This window comes from Daldinia decipiens (genome assembly GCF_022478715.1).
Source record: "Daldinia decipiens strain CBS 113046 unplaced genomic scaffold F4813scaffold_13, whole genome shotgun sequence".
In the NCBI taxonomy this organism is placed as follows: Eukaryota; Fungi; Ascomycota; class Sordariomycetes; order Xylariales; family Hypoxylaceae; genus Daldinia; species Daldinia decipiens.
This window is the reverse complement of record NW_026054556.1, coordinates 324,330-348,485: the sequence shown is the minus strand read 5'-3', so window position 1 is coordinate 348,485 and position 24,156 is coordinate 324,330. Positions and strand designations below refer to the sequence as shown.

General features: G+C 46.8%; 5 protein-coding genes across 5 annotated transcripts; 1 reads left to right on the top strand and 4 right to left on the bottom strand.

Annotated features, from left to right (window-relative positions):
- Positions 1 to 32: 32 nt before the first annotated feature.
- F4813DRAFT_395758 (uncharacterized protein) lies at positions 33 to 3,913 on the bottom strand (the record flags this gene model as incomplete). Its single annotated transcript, XM_049247742.1, has 3 exons — positions 3,044 to 3,913; positions 1,668 to 2,817; positions 33 to 948 (listed from the first exon to the last, which is right to left on the bottom strand). Exons 1-3 carry the CDS (start codon positions 3,855 to 3,857, stop codon positions 33 to 35), a joined length of 2,880 nt encoding a protein of 959 aa, XP_049100377.1. The 5' UTR covers positions 3,858 to 3,913.
- A 1,338-nt stretch (positions 3,914 to 5,251) lies between these two features.
- On the bottom strand, positions 5,252 to 11,785 carry F4813DRAFT_356731 (glycosyltransferase family 2 protein). The gene is made up of 3 exons (XM_049243026.1): positions 11,026 to 11,785; positions 5,728 to 10,961; positions 5,252 to 5,672 (listed from the first exon to the last, which is right to left on the bottom strand). The coding sequence occupies exons 1-3, from the start codon at positions 11,331 to 11,333 to the stop codon at positions 5,641 to 5,643; spliced, it is 5,574 nt and encodes a 1,857-aa protein (XP_049100376.1). The 5' UTR covers positions 11,334 to 11,785; the 3' UTR covers positions 5,252 to 5,640.
- Positions 11,786 to 14,405: 2,620 nt separating this feature from the next.
- Positions 14,406 to 20,900, top strand: F4813DRAFT_356724 (glycosyltransferase family 2 protein). The gene is made up of 3 exons (XM_049243025.1): positions 14,406 to 15,198; positions 15,258 to 18,941; positions 18,993 to 20,900. Exons 1-3 carry the CDS (start codon positions 14,891 to 14,893, stop codon positions 20,359 to 20,361), a joined length of 5,361 nt encoding a protein of 1,786 aa, XP_049100375.1. The 5' UTR covers positions 14,406 to 14,890; the 3' UTR covers positions 20,362 to 20,900.
- Positions 20,901 to 20,975: 75 nt separating this feature from the next.
- On the bottom strand, positions 20,976 to 23,138 carry F4813DRAFT_356723 (alpha-ketoacid dehydrogenase kinase). Its single transcript, XM_049243024.1, has 2 exons — positions 22,574 to 23,138; positions 20,976 to 22,437 (listed from the first exon to the last, which is right to left on the bottom strand). The coding sequence occupies exons 1-2, from the start codon at positions 22,813 to 22,815 to the stop codon at positions 21,279 to 21,281; spliced, it is 1,401 nt and encodes a 466-aa protein (XP_049100374.1). The 5' UTR covers positions 22,816 to 23,138; the 3' UTR covers positions 20,976 to 21,278.
- F4813DRAFT_356722 (uncharacterized protein) lies at positions 23,139 to 23,998 on the bottom strand (the record flags this gene model as incomplete). Its single annotated transcript, XM_049243023.1, has 3 exons — positions 23,139 to 23,433; positions 23,496 to 23,605; positions 23,681 to 23,998. The coding sequence occupies 3 exons, from the start codon at positions 23,996 to 23,998 to the stop codon at positions 23,343 to 23,345; spliced, it is 519 nt and encodes a 172-aa protein (XP_049100373.1). The 3' UTR covers positions 23,139 to 23,342.
- Between the last annotated feature and the right edge of the window lie 158 nt (positions 23,999 to 24,156).

The window sequence follows — 24,156 nt, the reverse complement described above, 5'->3', positions numbered from 1 at the left end:
GATATAACGTTTACTTAGTTGATAGTATCGCATCAAGATGTCTTGACCTTGCTCGCTCCTCCTTGTTCTTGAATTTTACGCTCTAGCACATCCAATCCCGCCAATTTCTTCTTGAAGCTATCGAAGTATCCAATGGGGAGGAGCGAGGCAATTCGCACTTGTAACGTGTATTGACCACGCCATACCCAATGAGGCGGATGAGGCCGGCTAACATCATTAGCAACCTGGTTTGCCCACTGGTTAGGATCGCCGAAACTCTTAGTAGAGGTGTCGTATCCCATGGCCTTCTCAATGGCCTCCTTGGCTATGTTGTATAACGAGGTAGGAGGTAGAATAGCAGTGGGCGCATTGTCGAAGAAGGTCGACTGCACAGAGCCGGTCACAAGGTTGATCACCTTGACTCCGAAAGGCGCCAGCTCCAGCCGCATGACTTCAGTAAGGTTTGCGGCGGCGGCCTTGGATGCATTGTAGGCGCCTTGGAAGGGAACGGCGCCGGCTGGCACCGACACAGCTGATGTGTTATTGACTACCATGCTGCCCGACTCGATGAGAAGCGGAAGAAAAGCACGTGTCATTCTGATTATTGAGAAGACGTTTAAGTCGAATAGCTCTTGAGCTTTCCCAATATCGATATCCATCAGGGGTAGAGAATACCCGGCACCAGCATTGTTGAGGACAGCATCGAGCGAGCCACCGGTGAGCTCTTTGACTTTGGTAACGCCATCCGCGATGGACTTTTCAGACAGAACATCGAGTTGTATGGTCTCGATGCCAGCGAATTCGGCTTCTTTTAGTTTAGATGGGTTGCGAGCCGATGCGAAAACGCGCCATCCGATCTTGTGAAAGGCGAGAGCGAGCGCTGAGCCCAAACTACCATCGGAGCAGCCGGTAATTAGAATAGTTCGTTTTTGTGCCATAGCTATTACTTGTAATATTTCTGGATCGTATCTGTATTTCACATATCCTAGATGATGTAGCGTTGTAGGCCAAACCTCCTAAGTGATTCTTTAAGTAATCCTCCAAGTAGTTCTTAGAGTAACCATGTCTATTACAAACCTAGACGGCCAAATTGGTACCCCATGCACACCGGATATCCATTATCCTGTCGGTAGTTTCACGAAGCGGTGGAATACTTGTCCCGGTCCGCCAGTCGGAATAACGCAATATCATACAATTGTCATACTTGACCCTAAGATGGAGGTGGCAATACGGGAAATCTTCAAATGAGATTCCAAAAACATCGGTTAAAACTGAAGGTGTAATCCCCAAAATATCGCACTTACAGGCATAGACCCGGCATTCCACGAGAAGCTTTCAATTGACTCATAAAGCGGCATGATGTAAATCTGTAAGATTTTCTCCCCTACCCCGAACAGATCTAACGTAACCCCTGATCGGCAAATCACAGTAAACCTCCCTCTTAAAATACTAGGTACCTAACCTAACAATTAATGAAAGCACACGCTCAAGATCTTTCGGTTCAGGATTAAAGGACCACTCTAGGCCTTCGAAATCCATCTTTAGTTTTCATATCACAAGTTAATCAACTATCAGAATACTCGAATTATAGGTTTATAGTTTATAATGCTGATTTGCATCTACGACCGATTTCATACATTCATCATCCTGATCGTAATTTTATATTCCTTCCTTAACTCATGACGAACCTCATGTCTTGCGAGTCGCTTGGCAGCATGACTGATATATCTCTTGCCTCCTTTTGCAGAGTCGAAGTTTCTCTTATAACCCCACCCCCAGGAGCCCAGCCATTCACCTCGTGAGAAAGTAGCGCTATGCTAGAGCTCTTCCAGACGGGCAAGTCGCTCCTGTGGGTTCTTACAATCATGACCACGAGGAGGAAAAGACTTAGTACGATGAGAGTAAGAGGTAATGCAATCCATCCCCACTGGACTTCGATGTAGATCTGAGTACGGAGGGCCTCCCCTGCTATCGGCGTGCTGTTGCGGCTGTTTCGCATAATTTCTGTCATACCTTCAGCAATGCTTCGGACTGTCCGCGAAAGGTCATCAGCTTCTGAGAGCCCCCATCCCAGGTTCGGTGCAGTTGACTGTTGTACGCGATTCGATGCCCCAAACCCTCTTTCGCCCCATCCTGTAGAAAAGAGCTCGGTGAGGTAGTTTGCCAGATTCGCATAGTCTGCTTGGTTGATACGGTACGTTTCTTCCGAAGATGAGCTAGAGTTAACCTTTAGACCTCGGTAAAAAGACAGGCCGGAAAGCCCTCCCCCTATAGGTGTAGTTCCATTAGTAATATTACCGGTGAGAACCATAGGGTCTTCGGTTGGTGTTGTGATGCTCATTTTTCCATTCGTCATGCTTAGACTGTCGTAAGTCTTAGCACAAAGGGCGAAGGTACATGTCCAAGCAGTTGGCTGCCGAAGCATCGATGACATGTCGGTGTCATAATTAAATGCTGCTTTGAGTTGCACAGCTTCTATGTAGGCCAAGAGCGCGTCTGAGCCTGCACCCCCGGGAGTATTGCCATGCGAAACGGCAGAAGAATTCCACCTCGTAGGGAAAACATCTCCAGAAGCACCGGCACGGAACATAAAGCCAGATATATTACGTCCCGACGGCATACCATAGTCACATTGATACTGCCCATGATTTGCTGATGTGGGACCCGGGCAACTTATATTGACTTGTCGCGTGACATCTGTACAGTCGGCGCAGACTCCAAGCGTGGTAATAGGAGGCCAAGTACAGTTTCCAGTGCTGCAGGCAGCTGCGGGCGGTTGTGGCTGTTCAGAAACTGCCTTGATAATTGCTGCTTGCATCTGTGCGTCGACAGCCGAAGCTGTAGTTTAATGTTAGTTAACGCTTGAACTTGATACCATATGCCTAAGTGCCTAAGAGGAATAAAAGGGGGAAGGTCGGAAGTAGACAGGACCCTGGTAACTTTATATCTGAGCAAGAGATATGTCCATAACATCTACATCTTGACTGAGTAAGGAAATTATAATTCCTATTTAATTCTTATAATAGTATAAGTTGTTATAACAAAAGTACCTAAACTTACTCACCCGTAGTCCCCGTAAGATGGGCGTCTATAATATACCCATTCGGATCGTATACTTGCGTTTGATTTAATAACGCGCTGGCAGTTGAAACCGGCAGGGAAAGAGCAGGAAATTCAAAAACCAATTGTACGAATGGATCGACGAGCATTGACACGATGACAACGATTGCAGCCAAGGATGCCAGCAGCGTCCGAATATTTTTCTTCCACAAGAGCTGGACAGCTCCGAATGGTCCTCGACTAGCCCCGTCGAAGATCTCAAGGTCAATCAGGGGATGTGTCTGACCATGAAAATGCTGCCACTTGAGTTGGCTAAGAACCTCGACTGTAGCGACTAACATGGTGGATTTAGCGATTGCTGCGATGAAGGACACTACAGCTGTCGGGCCTATGCTCCAAGCCCACTGATCCAGGGGTTTGTGGTTCTCGACGGATAGGACAGCTATCACGGATGCAATACTAGCGAGGCTAAGAAAGCATGCGCCGATTTCCCACACCCAGCTCCTAAACAGTCGCCGTCGAGGACCTCTGACAACAGATTTCTTTTCATTGCCTTCTAGTGCTTCTGCTCCCGGGTCATTTATCGGCTCCATCAGGAGGCTATCGTATGCCGAATTCCTATTACTAGAGCCCGCATTTCGGTTCCTGTAGCTAATATCATAGTAGGAATTATATCTTAATTCTTCTCCTAACCTGTAGGCAGACTCCTGGTTCGACTCGGTCGACGTTGCATTGTACTGCCCCAGTTGTAGATTTTCTGGATAGGACTCATTGGTCACGTCAATTCCCTCTTCATCTCTTCGGTTGTAGGGCGACATAAGTAAGACGTAGCTAATCGCGATCCGTAAATATAAGCTCTAGATATGTATTGGGCATTAGCTTTCAAGCAAAAAAAGAAGTCGGGTGAAGAGAATTGGGGTTTTAATCCAATACCTAGGTAATTAATGATTCTATAAACAGCTCTCTGGAACAGCCTTAGATCGTACTACTATTACATTTCAGCTACGGCACAGCCACCCAGAGTCATAGCGTACCCGGGCATGTAGGTACCTCATATGGATCCAGTGTATGACCCTCGTAGTATCGAGCCTTGCTGTATATTAGCGGTATTTGGCACGTCGTACATGCTGTTTGGCTTGTAATATGGCTCGAGATAGAATATCGAGAACGAGAATTGTTGAATAAGCTTATCAATATAACTATATTCAAGTCTGTGTTTATACTATTCATATAATTTCTTAGAATGATTAGTTAAGAGCTACATGTAGTTATAGGAAGATCAAGAAAGGTCTTCATACCGGTGAAATATTACCTAGGTACCTACCTAGGTACCTACCTACCTAACCTAAGGTATCTAATGCACACTAATGGCGGCCCGTACCGCTAGTGGTTTTTAGCCCCCTAGCCAATCCTATTTATATCCGTAACATGCTTATATCGGGGTTAACTACCCCTTTATCTTATAAGCTTACCTAGATACTGCGATGGCTAAGAAATCGAGAAACACTAGCTGGGTTGATACGCTCCCATCTAATATAAGTCTTTCTATCGGCGTCTCTAACATTGGGGAAGCTCTTCCTCGAGCAGTGTACGCTTTTCTCAACAACCAGGATGGGAACATAACAGAATACTATTCCGAGCCGCGCATTATTCCGCCGGGATATTTTATTGATTTTTTCATTATCTACCTTCTTTTATCACATTCATTGTTGTTATAGTACTCCGAAGGGCGTTGCCTGATATACCTGTGCTATACAGACTCTTCGCTAACCTTTAGCTCGCGCCCTTGGGCTGATCTATACAGCTGTGCATAGAATCTGGCAGGTGGGTCATATTGATGAAGGTTTCCAGTGTGGGAAGATGATGCATGGTGGGCAATTTGGGGGCCATTATTTTGGCGTGGCACCGCCAATTGCTATAGTCCTGGGGGCCGTATTCGGCTCGGTTAGATATGGAGTAGTAAGGGGTCGGATTTAAGATATTTCTTCATACATGTATGCTATGTTAATATGAGAGGTATATACCTAAACTCGGAGAGGGAATGGCTTGGCCCTCCTGAGCTTATACTTGAGAAGCATTTCGAGACTACATCAATTCTGACTCTAATAAGGACCAGTCTTAACTTTTATCTCTAGTTCCTATTAAGAACTAATCTATTGGAGTAAATGCCGGGGTAATCATTGCTATAACCTGTTGGGAAAGACTGCTTCGCACCGCTTTGAATTATGATAAATTACCAATTCAAAGAAACTAGTACAGTGTTGAAGCCGTAAGACTCTATTCACTTTGGCTACATATTGATCAAATGATATATAAGACTAGTAATTTAACAAGATTATTCCTATTATTATTGCGGGCGTATCAAGATCGGGCACCGCTCAACTTGGCTATTTACCAAGAGTGGTTTGTTAATTCTGCTTTTGTTGATTCCTAACCTCCGATGAATTTCCTGTCCAACCCATATCTGGCCCGTGGTGCATTGCTCCCCTCTGAAATATGTAATGCAGCGGTATTATATAAATAGTGAAAACATGGCCATTTAAATATATGCAGAAATATGATAGCAGAAACCGTAAGATTGGACTACATATTAACCAGATTCTATAATTGGCCAGTCAACAAGGCCTCGGTTGCTGTGTTTTGTTAGTGTTTTCATTATCATACTGGGGAGAAAAGATGGAGACATACCGCTATTGATGTATAATCGCTTGGAATCAAGAGGAACGCCAAACCGCCTCTCTAACTCCTGCTTGATACCCTTCTTGGTTACGGTCATGAGATCCGCTGTACGCAAGATGTCCCGTATTTCTGCTAGTAGCGCGTCGTCGCTTGGCATGCCTGCTAGATTGGCCATCTCTACATCGTGCAATTGGTTGCCCAAGAACTGCGAACCGCCAAATTGACTCATTCGATTTTCAGTTGGGGCGAATGACATACGACTGAGATGGTTGGGATTTTTCAGATCGTATGGAGGAACCATGCCAGTAGTGGAACCAGGTCTAGACGACGCATAGTACTCGGCTACACCGACGTTCATTCCCTGCTTGGTGGCATAACTGAAACCGCTGACTTCGGAATGTACATCATCCCCTCGGCTAGTTTGAGCGTCCCATAGCTCGGCCTGGTATTCTTCCCACCGCTTACGTGGGATCGAAGCAGGATCAAATTTGCCCTCATCTGTGACGACAATCTTCTTGCCCTTTTCTCCGGCGACAACACGAGTATTACCCCAGTTGAAGTCATCCATATGCCAGAAGGCATACAAAGGTAGGCCAAATGAGAAGACCGGAACAGCCACAATGTACATAAGCATCCATCCGATCATTTCCCACTTGCGACGTACGATGAAGATAATTGCCTGGAGACCGTATATAGCGCCAAGCATGATGAAGGCCGTTATCGGTATGACACTCGTCGAAGTGCTCACTAGAACGATGAGGTATACGATGTATGCTATAGCCACAGGCTGGACGACCGTCGACAGTAGATCGACAAACACGACAAATCGCATACTGAAGCAGCAGAAACCGCAGAGTTGTGCCATAGGAATGAGTTCCACCAAGTTATGTACCGTTGAGTTGATCCAACGACGACGCTGTGACAGGAAAACTTGCCAGGAGTCAGGTGCGATGGTCCACGCATGAGCGCTGAAAATATATTTGGTCTTATACGTTGAGTGATACTTGAGGAGTAGAGTTGTTAGATAACGATCTTCGCCCAAATGAAGTAAGTTCTTCATATGTAGGGTATCGACACGAATTGTTGAGTAATCTTCAACGACTTCGCGACTGACAAAGAGTGGCTTGCCTGTCTCGGCGGCTCGGATACGATACATAGAGAAACAACCAGGCAAACAAGTTACACTGCCGAACAGGCTTTCGAAAGCCTTGATCAAATTATGCGATATATAGTACTCGTAGACCTGGATCATGGTGATGAATGAGGACTTTGCGTTGGTCAGTGCTGTTTCGCCACAGACAGCGATCAGTCGTGTATCGTCTAAAAATGAGGAAACCATGCGCGTCGCCGAGTCGGGAGCAACTACCGTATCGGCATCGATCTGAAGCATATATTCATAGAATGTGGGATTGACGCCAATGATGTTCCGGATTTGATGATACATCTCAAGTTCTAGAGGGCTCATAGGTAGGTTATAGTGAACGCGGTTGAGGAAACGCATCATGACCATCTGCGAATCTCGCTTACCACGATTTCCGGGACGGGAAACCTCCGATGGCTTACCAACTTTAACGACGACTAAGAAGGGAACGATATGACCCTGAACCTCATAGAGACCAGAGTACACTTTGCCCATGTTGTGTTGCTTGAGACCTTCGCCGAGAGATTCGAAGCTGAGTGGTTCGGGATCAACTGTCTCAGAAACGCCGAGAATATCGAGGACGATGCGAGGGGTTGGCCTATCGTTACCCTGACCGATGATCATACCATCGCAGATAACGACAAGCAATTTACGCTTGTCATCATATCGCATGCGGGCAGCTGAGTCAATAGCGCGACGTAAAGAGTCTTCGTCTTCGGTATATGCGGGAATTTGACACATAATGAACTTATCCAAATTCTCTGGTATGTTTTTACCTCCGAATTGCAGCGCGGCGAGGAACTTGAAGCCAATTATGGAACAGAGTAGGATGGAAACAGCAAGAACAAGGTAATTGGCGAACTGGCACTTGACAGAATTTCGCGTATCAACATCGCCGACGTAGAAGAGATTATCGAGGCATAGCTGCATGCGGCTGCGGAGACCTGCGTCGATATCAAGGGAATTCCATAGCTTGGTCACGTCGGTACCCTTCATTTGTTGGAAGAGGTCAACAACGGTATCATCCATGAAATCCACAATTGTAGGGTCGGTTGGACGATCTTCGCCCTCTCTAACTACGACGTGTCGACCGCCCAAGAGATACTTTGTTAGGTCGTACACACGACCATTCAGCATGGCAATTGAATTTTGCTTGTTTCCGAGAGTTGCAACGTATTCTGGAGAGTAACCAATCGTACCCTTCTTCCATGGCTTCATCTTTTGCATCTTTTCATAGAACCAGAAAGGTTGAGGCAGAGAGGTGAAGGACCGGAAATCGTGATAATGAGCATTCAAGTCTTGGCTATTGATGACATTTGCCGAGCCGGTAACGTTTGTCGACTTATAGTCCAGTGTTACTGCAGGGTTGACTGTGCCATCCTTGCCCCGGCAAAGAGCCGATACTTGGACAGGGAACAAAGATGTGATATCGAGTCCGGCGTACTGCGTCAAGGACTTGGAAGGAAGATATGGTGGGTAATGACTCGGAGCATAGCTGCCAATATCGAAGACTTGACCACGGATAGCTGCGTATGAATCGGCCCCGTCTTTACCGTTATATGATGTAAGTTCTTCGGAGCTGTAAACATATTGCTTCGGACAAACAAGTGTAGGGAAGAGTATGATGAAAAAAGCGGCAGACAAACAGCAGAACCAGATCATCATGTTGATAGCCACCTTTTCACGCCAAGCTTGCCGAACATCCTTGCGAGGCATCCGACCCATCCAGCGGATGAGGAAGTCGGGGATGAACCAAGTTAAGAACATCACAAGGAAGACCCATCGTTTTCGACTGGGACTGTCTTTGTATTCCTCAACTTCCACGAGTGATTTCTCGTTTCCACGTTCAGCCATCTGTTCTCTGGTGTCCAAATTCTTGAACATGTCACCGGCTCCAAAGGCAGAAACCCCAGCTTCGGAACGCGCATCTATATCTCCCCCACTACCGTAATATCCACCCCGAGGCTTGTCAGTATATGGCTGAGTGGCGAGTAATCCCTCTTTCGAGGCTCCAAATGGCAACTCGCCAGGGCTTGATCCATCCCCAGCCTCGGATGTGAACCGGTTCACGGCTGAGGAGCCATCGCCTAATTGTGCAATCTCCAACCAGCAGCGCTCACTCAGGAACACACCCGTAGAACCGATTTGTACTTCATTGCTTGGCCATTGCTTATTTTGGACGACGGCTTCAACTTTCTCGCGCTCGCTGCCAACGAGGATCGTTTCGGCATCGGCAAGACCCAGGAACTCACCAAACGGTAGGAACAAGCTGAAGTCAGCCGATCTTAGCCGCTGGCTTATTTCAGCGATACCAAACGTCTGCACTTGCATGCGGACACATTTGCTGTCAAATTGGTTCGCAATTCGTCTATCGTTGGGCTTGAGACAGAATACAAAATAGACATTGGTGTTTGTCGCTGTGATTGCCTGCTTTACATTTTCAAGGGACGACAAAAATTGGCCAGATGCTCCTTGCTCGGAGTGGTGCATGCTGGATTTTCTAGGCTCCCCTTTGTTATCTCCAGCCTCGCTGACGAGGTCTTCAGGGGATTCCTGTCGGCGGGGTCTCCGAGATCCCATGGTTCGTGTCGTCTTCCTCGACATGACACTTGGGGCACGCATGGGCTTAGAGCTGACCGACGCTTGCATAACCGTAGTCTTCTCTTGAGGATGCATAACGGTCTGAAGAGCTTCTTGACCGAAAAGGCGAGTAACAAATTCACTCTTACTTGACTTAATCAAGTTCATCACGTCACTGGATATGACTTCGCCATTCTCCTCGACTAGCCCTTTGATTGGGTAGTCAATTTCACCAGCAAAGTGTTTGACTGTGAAGGTCGCAGCAGTATTTTCTGAAAGAAAATTGCTTCCAGGCAGCCTAGCTGTTGCGGAGCCTACGTTAATTGCTGGATTCTTACCCTCGAATCGCCGCCTCAAGCTTTCTAAAAGTTGCATATCTGTACGATGTCGTCGAGTTTGGTCGTCTAATATGCTGAGTAGACCATTTCCAGGCTTGAGAAGTCCCTTAACAGCATCCGAGTTATCGAAATAGCTCGTAGCGGGGACTACAACCTCTTCAGTGTCTAACATATCTGCCTTACGGTCGAAAAAGTTTTGAAGAGTCAGGTTGTAAAGCGATTCAACCGCAGCGTTGTTAAGGAGTTGGTCGAGGGCAGATCCAGTCGAAGACTGTTGAGAGAAGCCGGGGAAATCAATGATGCTAATGGTGTTCGCGATAGACTCTTCAGCAGCGCATATCCTCTGGTTGATGTTCTCAATGACATAAGCGACCAGGAGAGAATACAAAGTCCTAGCCAATTCGTCGGCATTGGCACGGGCACCCTTAGGGTCTAACATAACCGTTACGCGTTCGCGATGGATCATCTTAGTTTTATACCCCATTGTGTTTTGAAGATCTTGCGAACTAACACCCAGGAAGGCAGCGATAATACCCAGCACATCCTTGTTTCGCGCGGCGGTGATGTTCTGACCACCTTCATGAGAGAAACCGCCGCTGTCGTCTCCAGTAGCCGTGGTATTCGCAGTTGTCTCGAACTCTAGCTGTCCAATATGCAAGATACAAGCTAAAATTTGACAGACTTCAGCAATTTCGCCCCTGGGAAATTCCAATCTTCGTAGAGCCGTCTTGAATAGCTGGAACCCGTCGGCGTCGTTGATTCCTACCTTAAGCTGGGTAGGGTGACCGAGATACTTCCAGCGTCTATGTCCGGCTGTATCTCTAGGAGTATCAATACCAAGATGAGTTTTTTCAGCTTCGCTCGTTCCGGCAAGAAGATAATACAACACATGGAAGTTACGCTCTCCCGTAGGCACATCGGTAATCCTACTCCTTTCTAGACGGTGGTCTAATAGCTTGGCACCAAGTAAAAGGGGATTGGTGCTTGAGGTGGTATCATATTGAAGCTCGTAGAAGAGACCGGCCTTAGAAGCTGTTGGAGTCGTCGCGGTTTTCGTCGTTGTGAGGGTATCAAAAACATAAGCAGCTAGTGAAATTTTGCTGGATAGCGGCGTGGAGGACTTGTTCAAGAGCGAGGTTAAAAGGTGGGATCGAATGGTGGTTTTCCCGGAGCCAGATTCGCCCCTGCAAGTATACTTGTTAGCTATTTCTTACTGAGCAATTCTGCGTTTCTATCGTGTTGACATACAGGAACAAAACCGCCTGATTTTCTGTGCGATGCCCCAATCTAAGAAAGGCCCTGTCGGCCATATCTTCAGCGCCGGCCATGGCGCTTCCTTCCTTACCTCCATCGAGACCCTTTGTCGACGTGGTATAGGTATTTAGAGAGATGAGGGCATGCGAAGATAAGCGAGCCGTCGGGATGGATACGTGAAAACGACTGGCAAGATGTGCTGTCAAGTGAGTATCGGACTGGAGATGAGCAGGTAAAGAGGGTAACGAGGGCTGAGTATGAGCACCTCCGCTCCCACCCATGGATGGGAGATTGAGAGCCATGCTGGATGGAGGGCCAAAAGATGGCACCTTTCAACAGGCCGACTACTCAAAAGGAGCCGTTCAGCGTCACTTTGACGCTCCGAGGATACCCAGGTGAGATGCACTGTTAGAAGTTGAGAATTGGCTATCCAAGATTTACGAGGGTGAAGGAAACAGGCGTCCTTTGTTTCTGCCGGTTTTTTGATCGATGAACCAACAAGCTACAGATTGTCTCCAGCAGGAATCCAAGTTACGCGTAGCGAGTGTATAGTAGCATACAGAAACGAGTGTAGTGACAAATATAAAAAGCGATGGGAAACAGACGAGAACAAGGGAAAGCCAAAAAACTGAGGCTCTCTCCGACGTTGTTTCTTAGGTAGACGGTTCAGATGAAAGGGGACTTGGGTTCAAGACGGCTCTGCCCTTGGGCAGTTTATTTTTGTACAACTGCTCAGGTACTTGCCGTACAGTGCACGACTTTGCTTACAATTAGTTTGCATAAGTACCCGGGCTGGCTATGTATGTAGCTTACAGGGATTCCCGAGGCGCGGGTGCCAGATCATACGAAGTCTTAGGGAGGTGCGCTGTGACCCGCTGACACGATACTTACCTAGATAGGTATATACCTATATGCATGTATTTCTAGCTATGTAATGTGTGATCATGTACATAATGTACACGCATTACGTATTGGAGGGCAGATCCACGACATGTACTCCGTATAACGCACAGTAACTGATCCCAGCGTCTCGTGCTAAGCTCTAAGCATATTAGTTAGTCTCACGAACATCGATCGAACCGCCCGGAATTTTCTTGGATACCTGCAGATTTAATGCGAGACGGGGTTGACCTCCGTATAGTGTATACAAGTCGTGTCCTCTTGCTCATACCATGCACATATTTTTGATCTTTGCTTTCCCTTTCAAAAGCTGTACGTATAAACTTCAATCAAGAATGCGTGGAAACACTTAAGAAGATGTTCCCTAACCTAACACTGCCAGATCTAGAATCTGATCCATACGTAGCATTTGTACGGGTTAGTGGAGGCAGGGATACGAAAATCTGAACGAGTTACAAGTTCAAATAGGGAACCAATGACAGCATTACTCCAGGGCTGAAGAACTACATAGCGATGTTAGTGTTGTATTTATCAAACCGGAATTCCTCCACTATTCCGGTATTGAAAATATACCAAGTAGATTCCGACAGGGAATAAAATACACAAAATCAGGACCGTCTCTGTTTACTATGTATCTTGCATTCCTGATATGTTATGCATGCTAATTGGCATATGACAACAATTTCAATAGACAATAGCGCGGCACCAATTTCATACTTATTTTCTATTTATGTCTACCTGTGTGTCTTAGATAGAGTCAACAACCTTACTTGTTATCGTCCACATTTGACCGGCCAATCCAAGTTAAAACCAACGCCACTGTTTATATGAACCACAGATGTGATAGGTTCGACAGGTTGTCATCGATCGGACTGACCAGACAACTACTTAACTAAGAACGCCCTGCATGGTGACACAAGCATATGCACTTCGAGGTTGATGTATATATCATTCATATACGGTCGCTCTAGGAAAATAAAAATGGATGGCTACCTACATAGGTATTTGCCAGCAATTCTTGAAGGAAGGCTAGGTGATAATACATAGTTGATGTCATCTGTCGTAACTCGGCTTTTAAGAGACGTAAACAATGCTTTCTAATCAGAGCTGGGAGTCGAGCTGTAAAAAATGACGGCTAGCCGCTGACGAGAGAAAGGTAGTTATAATGTAGACAGGTAGGTAGGGTAATTCGAATAGGAGTTGGCTATTGCATTTCTTATTCCCGAAGACGTAAGAGGGGCAATAGATCAGACCGAAATGTGCAGTGGAAACTGTATTGTGATGGGAATGACTTGCTTTCAACATTGAAGCTTGCCGGTGACTGACGTGCCGCAGGCAACGCAAGTCATTTGAAATAAAGTTAAATTCCAGAAAGAAAGAAAAAGATAACTCCTGTCATCAAGCTTTTGGTTTGCCGGGTACGATATTAAGGTTATTCGCGAGCCGGAGACTGAATTAGCATCCGCCAACGCTTACTGTTATATCATGTATTTCGTACCTAACCTATGTACAATACCTATATGTAAACGGCATTAGTTTTTGACCGAGTTATCAACACGAACAATAAGACCTCTGCGAGCTGAGAATATGTAACTTGGCAAACAAAGATGGAAATACATAAAAATAAAAATAAAAATAAAAATAATGACATAAGGTTGTTCTCGTATTAATGTGGTGTGTGCATTACGGGTGTGGCTATGGCGATTGAGGAATGAGACAAAAGATACCAATAAAAGTGGTGCAAACGGGTTCGAGAAGGCTATCGACCTGCCGAGTCCTGTTGTCCCCATTTGGCCGCTTCGTATTTCGACCCCCCCGCCCTCCTCACCAGCGGTCCAAACACGCGCAGGTTCGCAGGGCTAGTCGTGCAAAACCAGAATCATCCCATGCCAATGTATCATGCCATGAACAACCGACGAATTACCTGCAATGCTATTTGTCTTGTCCGTTGCTGCCACGTCAATGTCGTCAATCTCTTCCCGAACTCGTAGAGCAACTAAATGTCCAAGTGCACATAGAGTACGGGGAACTGGGGGAGTACCGTATCGCATTGGATCAGCGATCAGTTAGTAATGATCGCCTATGTATGAATTCCTGATGAAATCCTTGTGGTAGCGATGAAATAGGGAATTGGAGCGGAGAGTCCTGCGAAGAGGACAAGGGTTTCCCAGCTGTTAGGGTCAGCAAAAAAAAGAGAAAGGGATCAGCGACGCGGGAACTGATCACAGTTTCCACCGTAAAATCAACGGGCATCTATTAGCGTTAGTCGCTTCGTATATCTAGACCACCCTAACCATACTAGCCACCCTAACCACACTAACCACCCTGTGGCTTCCCAGAGCCTCCCCAGGGGAAGCAAAAATTAGATACAGGCTAGACTATTTTGGGAAATGCGCCAAGACATTTACTCGCACTGTATTATGTACTCTTCGACTGCCCCAATCTGCCCATTATTTTCCTGACTTCCAGCCATACAAACCATAGGGGAGGATTATCCCATGGTACCTATCTGTTTTACTGTCTTGTTGTTGCAAGCCTCCATTTTGTCGTCGCTTCCCTTATTTTCCAATCTTGTTAGTTACCTCACTCGCTTTGGTGACACGATAGTCTATCGCTTTTAATAATTGCTATCGCTTGTAATTGTCTTATAGGATCAGGGGATAGGAAAGGTGGTTTATGCCATTCGCTACTCAGTCTCTTGCAAAGCGAAATCCTTTCCCTTGTTCCTCCCGATAACTCAACTCTCCCGGACCTATTCGACATACATTCGCTCTCTACCCGTCGAATCCATTAACATACCGACGTCTCAGCCATCCTTCGCCAATAGTTGAGACTAGAAGAATTCCGTGAATTTGAATCTGTCATTGCTACCGGTGTCAGCTGCTCTTTCACAACATATTCGAGAGTATAGGCCTGTCGTTGTTGTCCGGAAGGGCAACACGATTTGATCGAGTTCAACATGGCTAATCACCAAGCACGAATGTCCATGTACTCGGTGGCTTCCGATGCTATGGGAGGACCACGAGGTGCCGGTCAACAATCCACTCAAGTCTCGACGACCACTCTCTTAAACGGCATTCATAATATCTATATGTCCTCCCAGCCCTACAGACTCGATGCCGGAACAAGCCTCGTCGTAAACACATGGCTTACTGCTACCCAAGCAGGACAGGACGGCAAGACTGGAGGGACCGTAGATCGCGATTTGGCAGCTAGGGCCTGGGAACACGCTAGGCGACGAGCAGAAGACGGCTGCATTATTTTAGGGTATGTAGTGTTAGGTTATTGTCCAGTCCACATGAAATCGTTGCTTACTGGACATTTAGGTCTCTTCATCAGTCAACCCCCTCACTACTGAACCCTTTCCTCACGTCCTTACCTGTTTCCATCCCCTCCTCTCTATTAACTGCTCTAGAAGCAATCAATCCGTTTATACGTTGCGTAACTCCTTATAACCCATCAACGCCGCGGCAGTCTGCCCTTGCAGTAACCTTGACACTAAACTTAGCTGGAAACTTAACTGCGGCTAGCTTGGCGCTATCACAAGGCGGCATCGATACCGTAAAGGGCCTACTTGATATACCTGCTGAAGCTGGATATCGTGCATTCGACGTCTTCTACTACCTGTTAACTTCAGCCTCGACCCCGGCTGAGCGAGAATTCCTTGGTCTTAAGTCGGCCTCTACCTATTCGCTGCTAGCCAAGTCTGGTACATACACCCCCCCTTCTTATCTCCCAACCGCCGACGATGGAGCTGCTGCAGATGACTTCCGCACTGCCCTTAAAGAAATTGGTATCAAGGGATCAGCTCACCGAGACTTCATTTCAACCCTTGCTGGACTTCTCAAGCTTGGCAATACCCTTGACTACAACGTCGATGACGAGGTGCTTGATGACGTCTGCGAAGATGTTGGTGGACTTTTAGGTCTTGACCCGGAAGTCTTGGCTCGACAATGTTCAACAGATGATAGACGGGTATTAGTGGGAGGATTATACGAGGCCCTCGTCGATTGGGTTGTCACCAAGGCGAACGAAGCCATTGCAATTCAGATGTCCCGTATTCGTGATGGCCAAGAATCATTGGATGGCCATAGAACACCCACGTCAGCCGAAGACAATGGGGATACTGTCTGTATAACCATTGTTGAAATTCCCGACCCAAACCTCGGCAAGGCCATTGCCATGCGTGGTATTTTTGACGACACCGCGGGAATCAATGCTGAAATGAAGGAAGACGGAGTGGATGTGGTTTCCGCCGGCAGTTCAGTGCTCCGAGAAATGCAGAATAGTGTTGCTGATGTTGCACCTGATCTGGGCATCATGACCGGCCCTGTTGCCAGGGCAAGGCAGCACGAACTTGAGAAGAGGGAGGAGATTCTGGAGAAGGCTGGCTTCGCTAGTGATGATGATGGCTTTCTGAAAAAGTTACTTTTCCCCGTCTCAGGACACGGGATTAACTTGGGTCGGAATGCGCGACTAGACCTTCCTTCTATACTTAGCGCCAGTCGAGTTTGGTACCATTTGTCTCTTCACCCCACTGACGAAACCCCAGCTAGCCTGGCCGCTCTTCCTTCTATCACATCTGCTTGGTCAGCTGGTACAGTCTCTCGCCAGCTACGTGCTTGGAGATTGCCTGAGTGGGCTAATCGTCGCAACAAGAATCTTGATTTTACGGCTGATTTTGATATGGATGAGTTTTACCAACGCTTCGCCCCTCTTGGCTGCGGAGAAGGTCGTGATGGTATTGAGACGTGGATTCTTGAGAGAGGTTGGAGCAATGGTGAAGTAGTTATTGGTAAAGAACGAGTTTGGATGAGAGAAACTGCCTGGTGGGAAGCTGAGAGTATGCTCGACCTTAGACCACCACAGGACTCTGTACCTGGTGGTATGGGCGGTTTGGGCAGTATGAGCAATGTGTTCAATACGCCTGGTCTTGAAACGGGATATTCCAACAATGGCAGTGGATTTTTCCCTCCAAACTATCCCGATCATAACTCTTCCGGTAGCCAGGATCAACTTATCAATCACCAGCGTAACCAAAGTCGACTTACGCTTGCACAAAGCCAAATGAGGGCTACTTCCACTACGCCCTCCGCTATGCGTAACGTTAATAACGGTGATTACGGTCTGGGATCAAAGGGTGACAACCATCGGGACCAGGTATTCTACACTGGTGACGGTGGATTCATTGGTGATCTTGATGCTGTCGATGCACAGGGCAAGCATGTTGAAACCGTAGATACAACCCTAACTCGACGGGTTTGGGTTGGTTTCGTTTGGACTTTGACTTTCTGGATTCCTTCCTTCGCTCTTCGCTATATCGGCCGAATGAAACGGCCGGATGTTCGGATGGCCTGGCGTGAAAAATTTGTTCTGGTTTTCCTCATCTTTTTGATAAACGCTTTCGTCATTTTCTGGATTATTTTATTGGGTCGCCTTATATGTCCCAATTTCGACAAGGCTTGGCTCCAGAAAGAAGTCGATACTCACCAAGGCGGTGATGATTTCTGGGTTAGTATCCATGGCAGGGTCTACGATATTACCGACTTTTGGCGACAACAGCACAGTGACACAAATATCGAAACAACGAACGATCTCATGCTGCAGTTCGCCGGAATGAATTTGGACGACTACTTTGTAGCCCCTCTCCAGCTTACATGTCCTGGCCTAGGTGTTTCTGAAACTATACAGCTGCAAAGGAACAACACGCCCACTATACCCCAAGGTGTCCACACATCTGGGTATTACCAGGCCGACCAAACAACTAAGTTAAGATCCCCTACTTGGTATCGTGATTCATTCCAACCCAAGATCAAGGAGTACTACCATGGCGACCTAGTCTGGGATAGCAATGATGTTCTCGAGGACGGCAAGAATAATAACCACATGTGGATCGTCTATGAAGGCGGAATTTACGACCTAACAAACTATTTCAATACTATTGATTATTATAAGAATCTCGCTCAGTACAACTTTCTGGACGCGGATTTAATCGATACAATCAAAGATAACCCGGGAGAAGACATCACAAGCCTATGGACCAACCAAATTGCTAGTGTTAAAGGGAATAAGACAGCCCTTGCGACGAAACTGAACAGTCTCAACTGTATCAAGGAAACCTTCTACGTCGGCATACCGGACTTCCGCAATTCGGCTAAATGTCAAGCAAACAACTACATCCTCCTCGCCTTTGCCATTATTATTTGTATAGTTACTGGAATTAAGTTTTTTGCGGCCTTACAGTTTGGCTCCAAACGGCGTCCTGCCCCGCAGGATAAGTTCGTCATCTGCCAGGTTCCAGCCTATACGGAGGGAGAAGACTCTTTGAGAAGAGCACTTGATTCCCTCACCGCGTTACAGTACGATAACAAGAGGAAGCTGATCTGTGTTATCTGCGATGGTGTCATTGTTGGTGAAGGTAACGATCGACCTACGCCAAAGATTGTTCTCGATATCCTCGGAGTTGATCCCAAGGTTGACCCCCCAGCTCTACCCTTCAAATCCGTTGGTACTGGCAGCGAACAACTTAACTATGGCAAGGTCTATTCTGGGCTTTACGAATATGAAGGCAATGTGGTCCCTTATCTTGTTGTCGTCAAAGTAGGCAAAGAATCCGAGCAGGTCAAAGCAAAACCTGGCAACCGTGGCAAGCGTGACTCGCAGATCTTGCTGATGAGCTTCTTGAACCGTGTCCACCACCGTGCTCCGATGAACCCCCTGGAATTGGAAATGTTCCATCAAATCAATAACATCATCGGCGTTGACCCCGAACTATACGAGTACCTCTTGATGGTCGATGCTGATACTTGCGTACGAGAGGATTCCCTCAACCGACTTGTTGCTGCCTGTGCCAATAATTCAAAGATCGCTGGTATTTGTGGCGAGACTGGTCTCCAAAACGAGGAACGTTCCTGGTGGAGCATGATTCAGGTCTACGAATATTACATCTCCCACCACTTGTCAAAAGCTTTCGAATCACTCTTCGGCAGTGTTACTTGTCTGCCCGGATGGTAGGTCTCTCATCGTTGTCGTGTATATCGTTATACTAACCTTATTTGCAGTTTCACGATGTATCGCCTGCGCACTGCTGACCGAGGTAGACCCTTGATTATTTCTGACGGAGTCATCAAAGATTACAGCATTTGCACCGTTGACACTCTCCATAAGAAGAATCTTTTATCTCTCGGTGAAGATCGATATCTCACTACGCTGATGACAAAGCACTTTCCGCGTATGGCATTCAAATTCATTCCTGATGCGTACTGTCAGACGGCTGCTCCTGAAAAGTTCAATGTCTTGCTCTCGCAGCGGCGAAGGTGGATTAACTCAACTATCCACAATCTTGTTGAGTTGATGATGCTTAGGGACATGTGTGGCTTCTGCTGTTTCTCTATGCGCTTTGTTGTCTTCATTGATCTCACTGGAACGCTTATCCTCCCGGCCACTTGTGTTTATATTGGTTACCTCTTATACCTTATCATTTCTCACACGGGTCCGTTCCCTATCGTTTCTATTGCTATGATAGCTGCGGTCTATGGTCTCCAAGCTCTAATCTTCATCCTTAAGCGACAATGGCAGCATGTCGGCTGGATGATCATCTACCTCCTCGCGTTCCCGATCTACTCCTTCATTCTCCCGATTTACTCTTTCTGGAACCAAGATAACTTCAGCTGGGGTAACACGCGTATTGTAATTGGTGAGAAGGGTAACAAGCAGTTGGTGGCAGTCGATGACGAGGGTTTCGACCCACGTTCCATTCCTTTACAACGATGGGATGATTATGCCACGTTAAATAACCTGCCTGGTCGCCGCGGCGCTCAAAACGAAAAGGCACATGATTTCTACGACGATACTTACGAAATGGACGACATGAAATCAGTCTACTCTTCAGTTCGGCAGCCCTCAGTTCTCACCGGTCTCCAAGGCCGCGGTGGATATATGCCACCCCAATCCCCGGCTCCCTTCCAGCATATGACCCGCCAGTCTGTATCTGGCCCTTACGCCGATAACACGATGTACCGGCAGTCTACTGCATCATTTGGCGACATGCAGCAGCGCATGCAATCACCTTTCCAGGACTTCCCTACACAAAGGCCCAGCATGAGCAATCTCCGTGGCGTATCTAACAATTCTCCGCAGCATATGCACCGCGTTTCTAACGCTACACTGGGCTATGCTGGCGGCGCCCGCCCACCGTTAGGCCAAGGTCATCAGTCCACTGCATCCTTTGATTTCCAACGAGGTCACCTAGGACCTGATGATGGAATGATCATAGAGGCAATCCAGGCTGTGCTCCGAGAAGTCGATCTGGACACGGTAACTAAGAAACAAGTCCGGGCTCTCGTTGAGCAGCGACTACAGACAGAGTTAATTGGCGAGCGAAAGATATTCCTTGATCGCCAGATTGATAACGAATTAGCTAACATGTAATCGCATCATCTTTTCTTACCTATAGTCGATCGGAGCAGATATTAGGCGAATTAATCTGGATGTACATAATGGCAACTCAGGTTGATCATGTTTAATGTGATACTAGCAGGGTTTGGGTTCGGGGCGGAACCGGGTCATTCAAAAGAATATTGTCTTTGCTGGCGTTTTCAAACAGATGAAGCCCATATACTATTCGTCCACGCAAAAGAAAGTGACTGGATTCGTATTGGTGGTTACGACGGCGGAGTCAGATGCCAGGTCATACTGTCGTATTTGCTTTTTCCTCTATTTTGCTGCGTTTTGCTGGTTATGGCTAAACAGGATGGTTTAAGGATATCTTATTATTACATTACGGCATATCATATCATCGCTAGGTATATATCGTTATATACATATCCACGGCTCTCATTCCCATAGTGAGCATTACTGTTGGGTATTAATCAAACTTAATAAAGACAAGACTCGGGTTATACGTCATGATGAGTGAGTGAGTGAGTGAGTGAGTGAGTGGCATGTGTGTCAAACAGTTTACTTTTAAGCATCTGTATAATTCTTAGTGCTGGTTTATTTATTTAAACTGTTCTATGCACGATCTTACAACGGGAAATTCCCAATGGCAATCAATGTAAGAAGTCTATAATTCTTACCGTATACAAACCACGGAGGGTTGATAGGTAATGCTATATAAATGATACCAATGCAAAGACAACGTTCTTACGCTGCAAGTTTACTGATAGTATACGTCCTATATACACTTATCAGCCTATCCTCCATATACGCTCATTTAAAGAAAATGAAATCGAATATAAAACAAAACATCATAATCGTTGACCCATTCACATTTCATCAAGTATAATTGCAACACATAAGCAACCTATCTGCCAGATTGTCTTTAACCCATCATAAAACTATACGCCTTATGGACATATAGTATCAATCTTGCCGACACCTTTCAGCCGCAAGTAAACGTCGGTTCCCCAGCCGTACAGGCTCTGAACAGCTATGCCGCCGCCAAAGTACTCCGCGTAAGCGCGACTAAGCGGTAGTCCGTAGCCCAGACCGGCGATGGAACTCCCGCCACCCCCGGATGCCGATATCACGCTTAACGCATCGTTACCAACACTTCCATTCACATTGTATCCCGAAATATCGTCTTCCATGAAGGTAGTAAAGCTATAACTCCAAATATTCGGTAAGACGTCAGGGGCAATGCCGCCGCCGCGGTCGCGGATGCGGATGGTAACTCCCGGCGCGTTGTCCTCGAGCGGCATGATGGCGTCGCTCTTGAAAGCGCCCTTGTCGCCGGCGGGGGGTTCGAGGGTAACGCGGGGTGGACCGGCGTCGGGTGGTTCTGGTGCGATAGTTATGACGACGGGCTCGCGGTTGCGACCGCTCTCTACGGTAGCGCGGAACGCATTTTTGAGCAGCTCTGTCACAATGTACTCCAAATGCATAGGAACGAAGGCGAACGTGGTCGAGGGTTCGCCATCGATCACCCAGTGTGGTCGCACGCCATACTTTAGCTCGCAGATGTCGGCCACGAAGCCAGCGCACGAGTCTACGACTGCGGAGGGCGAAAGGGCGGTATCGATAACGCCAATGTAGGAAGGCTGCTCGGGGCACGGGGTCGGCGAGGCAGAAGGGTCGAAGTGTGGAAGGCTGCTGTAGTGCAAGGCAATGTGCTGCTCGGCGACGAGACGGGTGCCGATACGGGTGCGTAGGTGAGTATCCAAGAAACGCGTAACCTCCTGGGGGGAAATGTACCGCCGACACTCGAGGAAGCCCTTAGCTAGGATAGGGATGGTGTCTTGGTGGGTATGGACCAACTCAGCAAGAACCGAGGTGAAGAGGATTTCGGCATCTAAGTTACCAATGGTGTGGTGTTTCCAAGGTAGGAGAGTCGATAATGAGTGCAAGTAGTTGTTGTAGATCTTGCTGATGTTGGGATTTGAGACCACGATGAAGGGTAGGTTTCGTAGTGCCTGGATGCGATGGGCTAGTCGAATAGGTAGTAGGGAGAGGGTGAAGTTGGCTGACGAGAAAAGAGCCTCTGCTGAGAGAGGTGGCCGACCATGTCTGTTTGATCAATCACTATTAGCTACATGTCTCTAAATACGCATTTATGTTTTATAAACTAGAAGCGGTGAAGGCAATACGATATACGATATACGATATACGATATACCAAATAGACCTGGAGAACAGCTACGTACTTAACCAAATCAGCAAGACTTAACGGGTGCTGCTTCTTGTTGGTGAGATCTGCAATCTCATCGTCGGTCACAGTCGCTGTGCTTGGGGGATGGGACCATTTCTCATCGTTCGACGGCGAGGGCGATGAGCTGCTAGTAACATGTGACGAATAAAAACACGATCCAAGGATGCTGCGTCTAGGACTCGCAATCAAGGCCTTGGGTGCGTGAAAACACCGCAACGGCCTATATATGCTCCTCATGGCGGCATTGTGTGGCGTCGAGCAGCGAGCAGGAGTGTAGAATAGTTGTATGTTGGAGCTGTTGGAGTCATAACCAGGGTTGAAGACGAAATAAATAATAAAGGTTTGATTTTTGATGTGTCGGAGTCACGAGCCAACCCCCGGATAACATCGACGTCAGTGCTGAGAATGGAATGGATAAGGGTCCTTATCTGCTACGTTCTGTAGCCGATGCCGATCTTTGTTTTCATGCCCATTTAAAGGCTCTTATTATTTGGCAGGAGGTAGGTAGCAGATACATCACATATGTAGAGACATACAATCCAATCATGATAATTACAAATGGACGAATTTATGTGACGTTGGTTAAGCAATATTGGTAGATCAGGTATCTATGTATAAGCCAAGTCAAGTCAAGTCAAGCTTTCTTGTATAACCTAGTATAACCTAATACCGTAGTAGCATAGTTTCAAAGCCCCGCATCATATGCTAGCTCGGTCACGCTCACGCGATGGGCTCTAAGACCTAATTGCCCCTCATCACGACAGCTATTGCGTCCTCACTTCCTGGTCCAACTCGACAGCTTTAACGTGCTCGTTGGACTCCAACGTGGTGATGGCATCGTTCGGGAATGTGACACTATACGAAATAAATATTAGGAAAATCCAAATTTAAAATATAAATGCTAAGGAATCACGTACGAGAAAGCCTTGATAAGGCTGTATTCGTGGCCAATCTTGCCGCCCTGGTCCTGAGCGTGCTTCTTTGCTGCGGCCACTTCCTCGGGAGTAGCGTTCTCCTTAAGGGTAACCTATTCAACAGTAAGTAAGAATGTCTCAACAAACTAGTTATTTATTTATAATGTAGTAGGGAGGTTTATAATTACAATGTAGCTAGGCATTTTTAAAGATGTGGTTGTGCAGAATAAACGTGTGGTTGGTGGTCTATAGTAGTCTTGGGTTGCAAGGTAGTAGAATGAAGAGGAAGATAGACGTTGGTGTTTTAAGTGTAAGATAAAGAGTTGGGCAAAGCGGATAGAAGTAGGAAAGTGCATGAGCGGGAATTTATTGGGAGACTGGTTTCGGTAAAGACCATAGCAGCTAAGATACGTATCCTCAGAACGTTTAGTATCGCCGTAAAGAAAGTGGCATAGGACTGAACACGCGTAGGAGGCTTTCGACAGGTAGGAGGGTGAATACGTCATTACGGCCTAACTTTTAGAGCAAACTTCCCGCTCCTTTACGATTTGACTACACCTTAGCGCCTTGGAAACTGGAAACCCCGTTGGACTCTGACATATTAGATTATACATTGTAGCTAATCAGCTTTCTTGGCACCGAGTTGGATTCGACTCATCCCGTA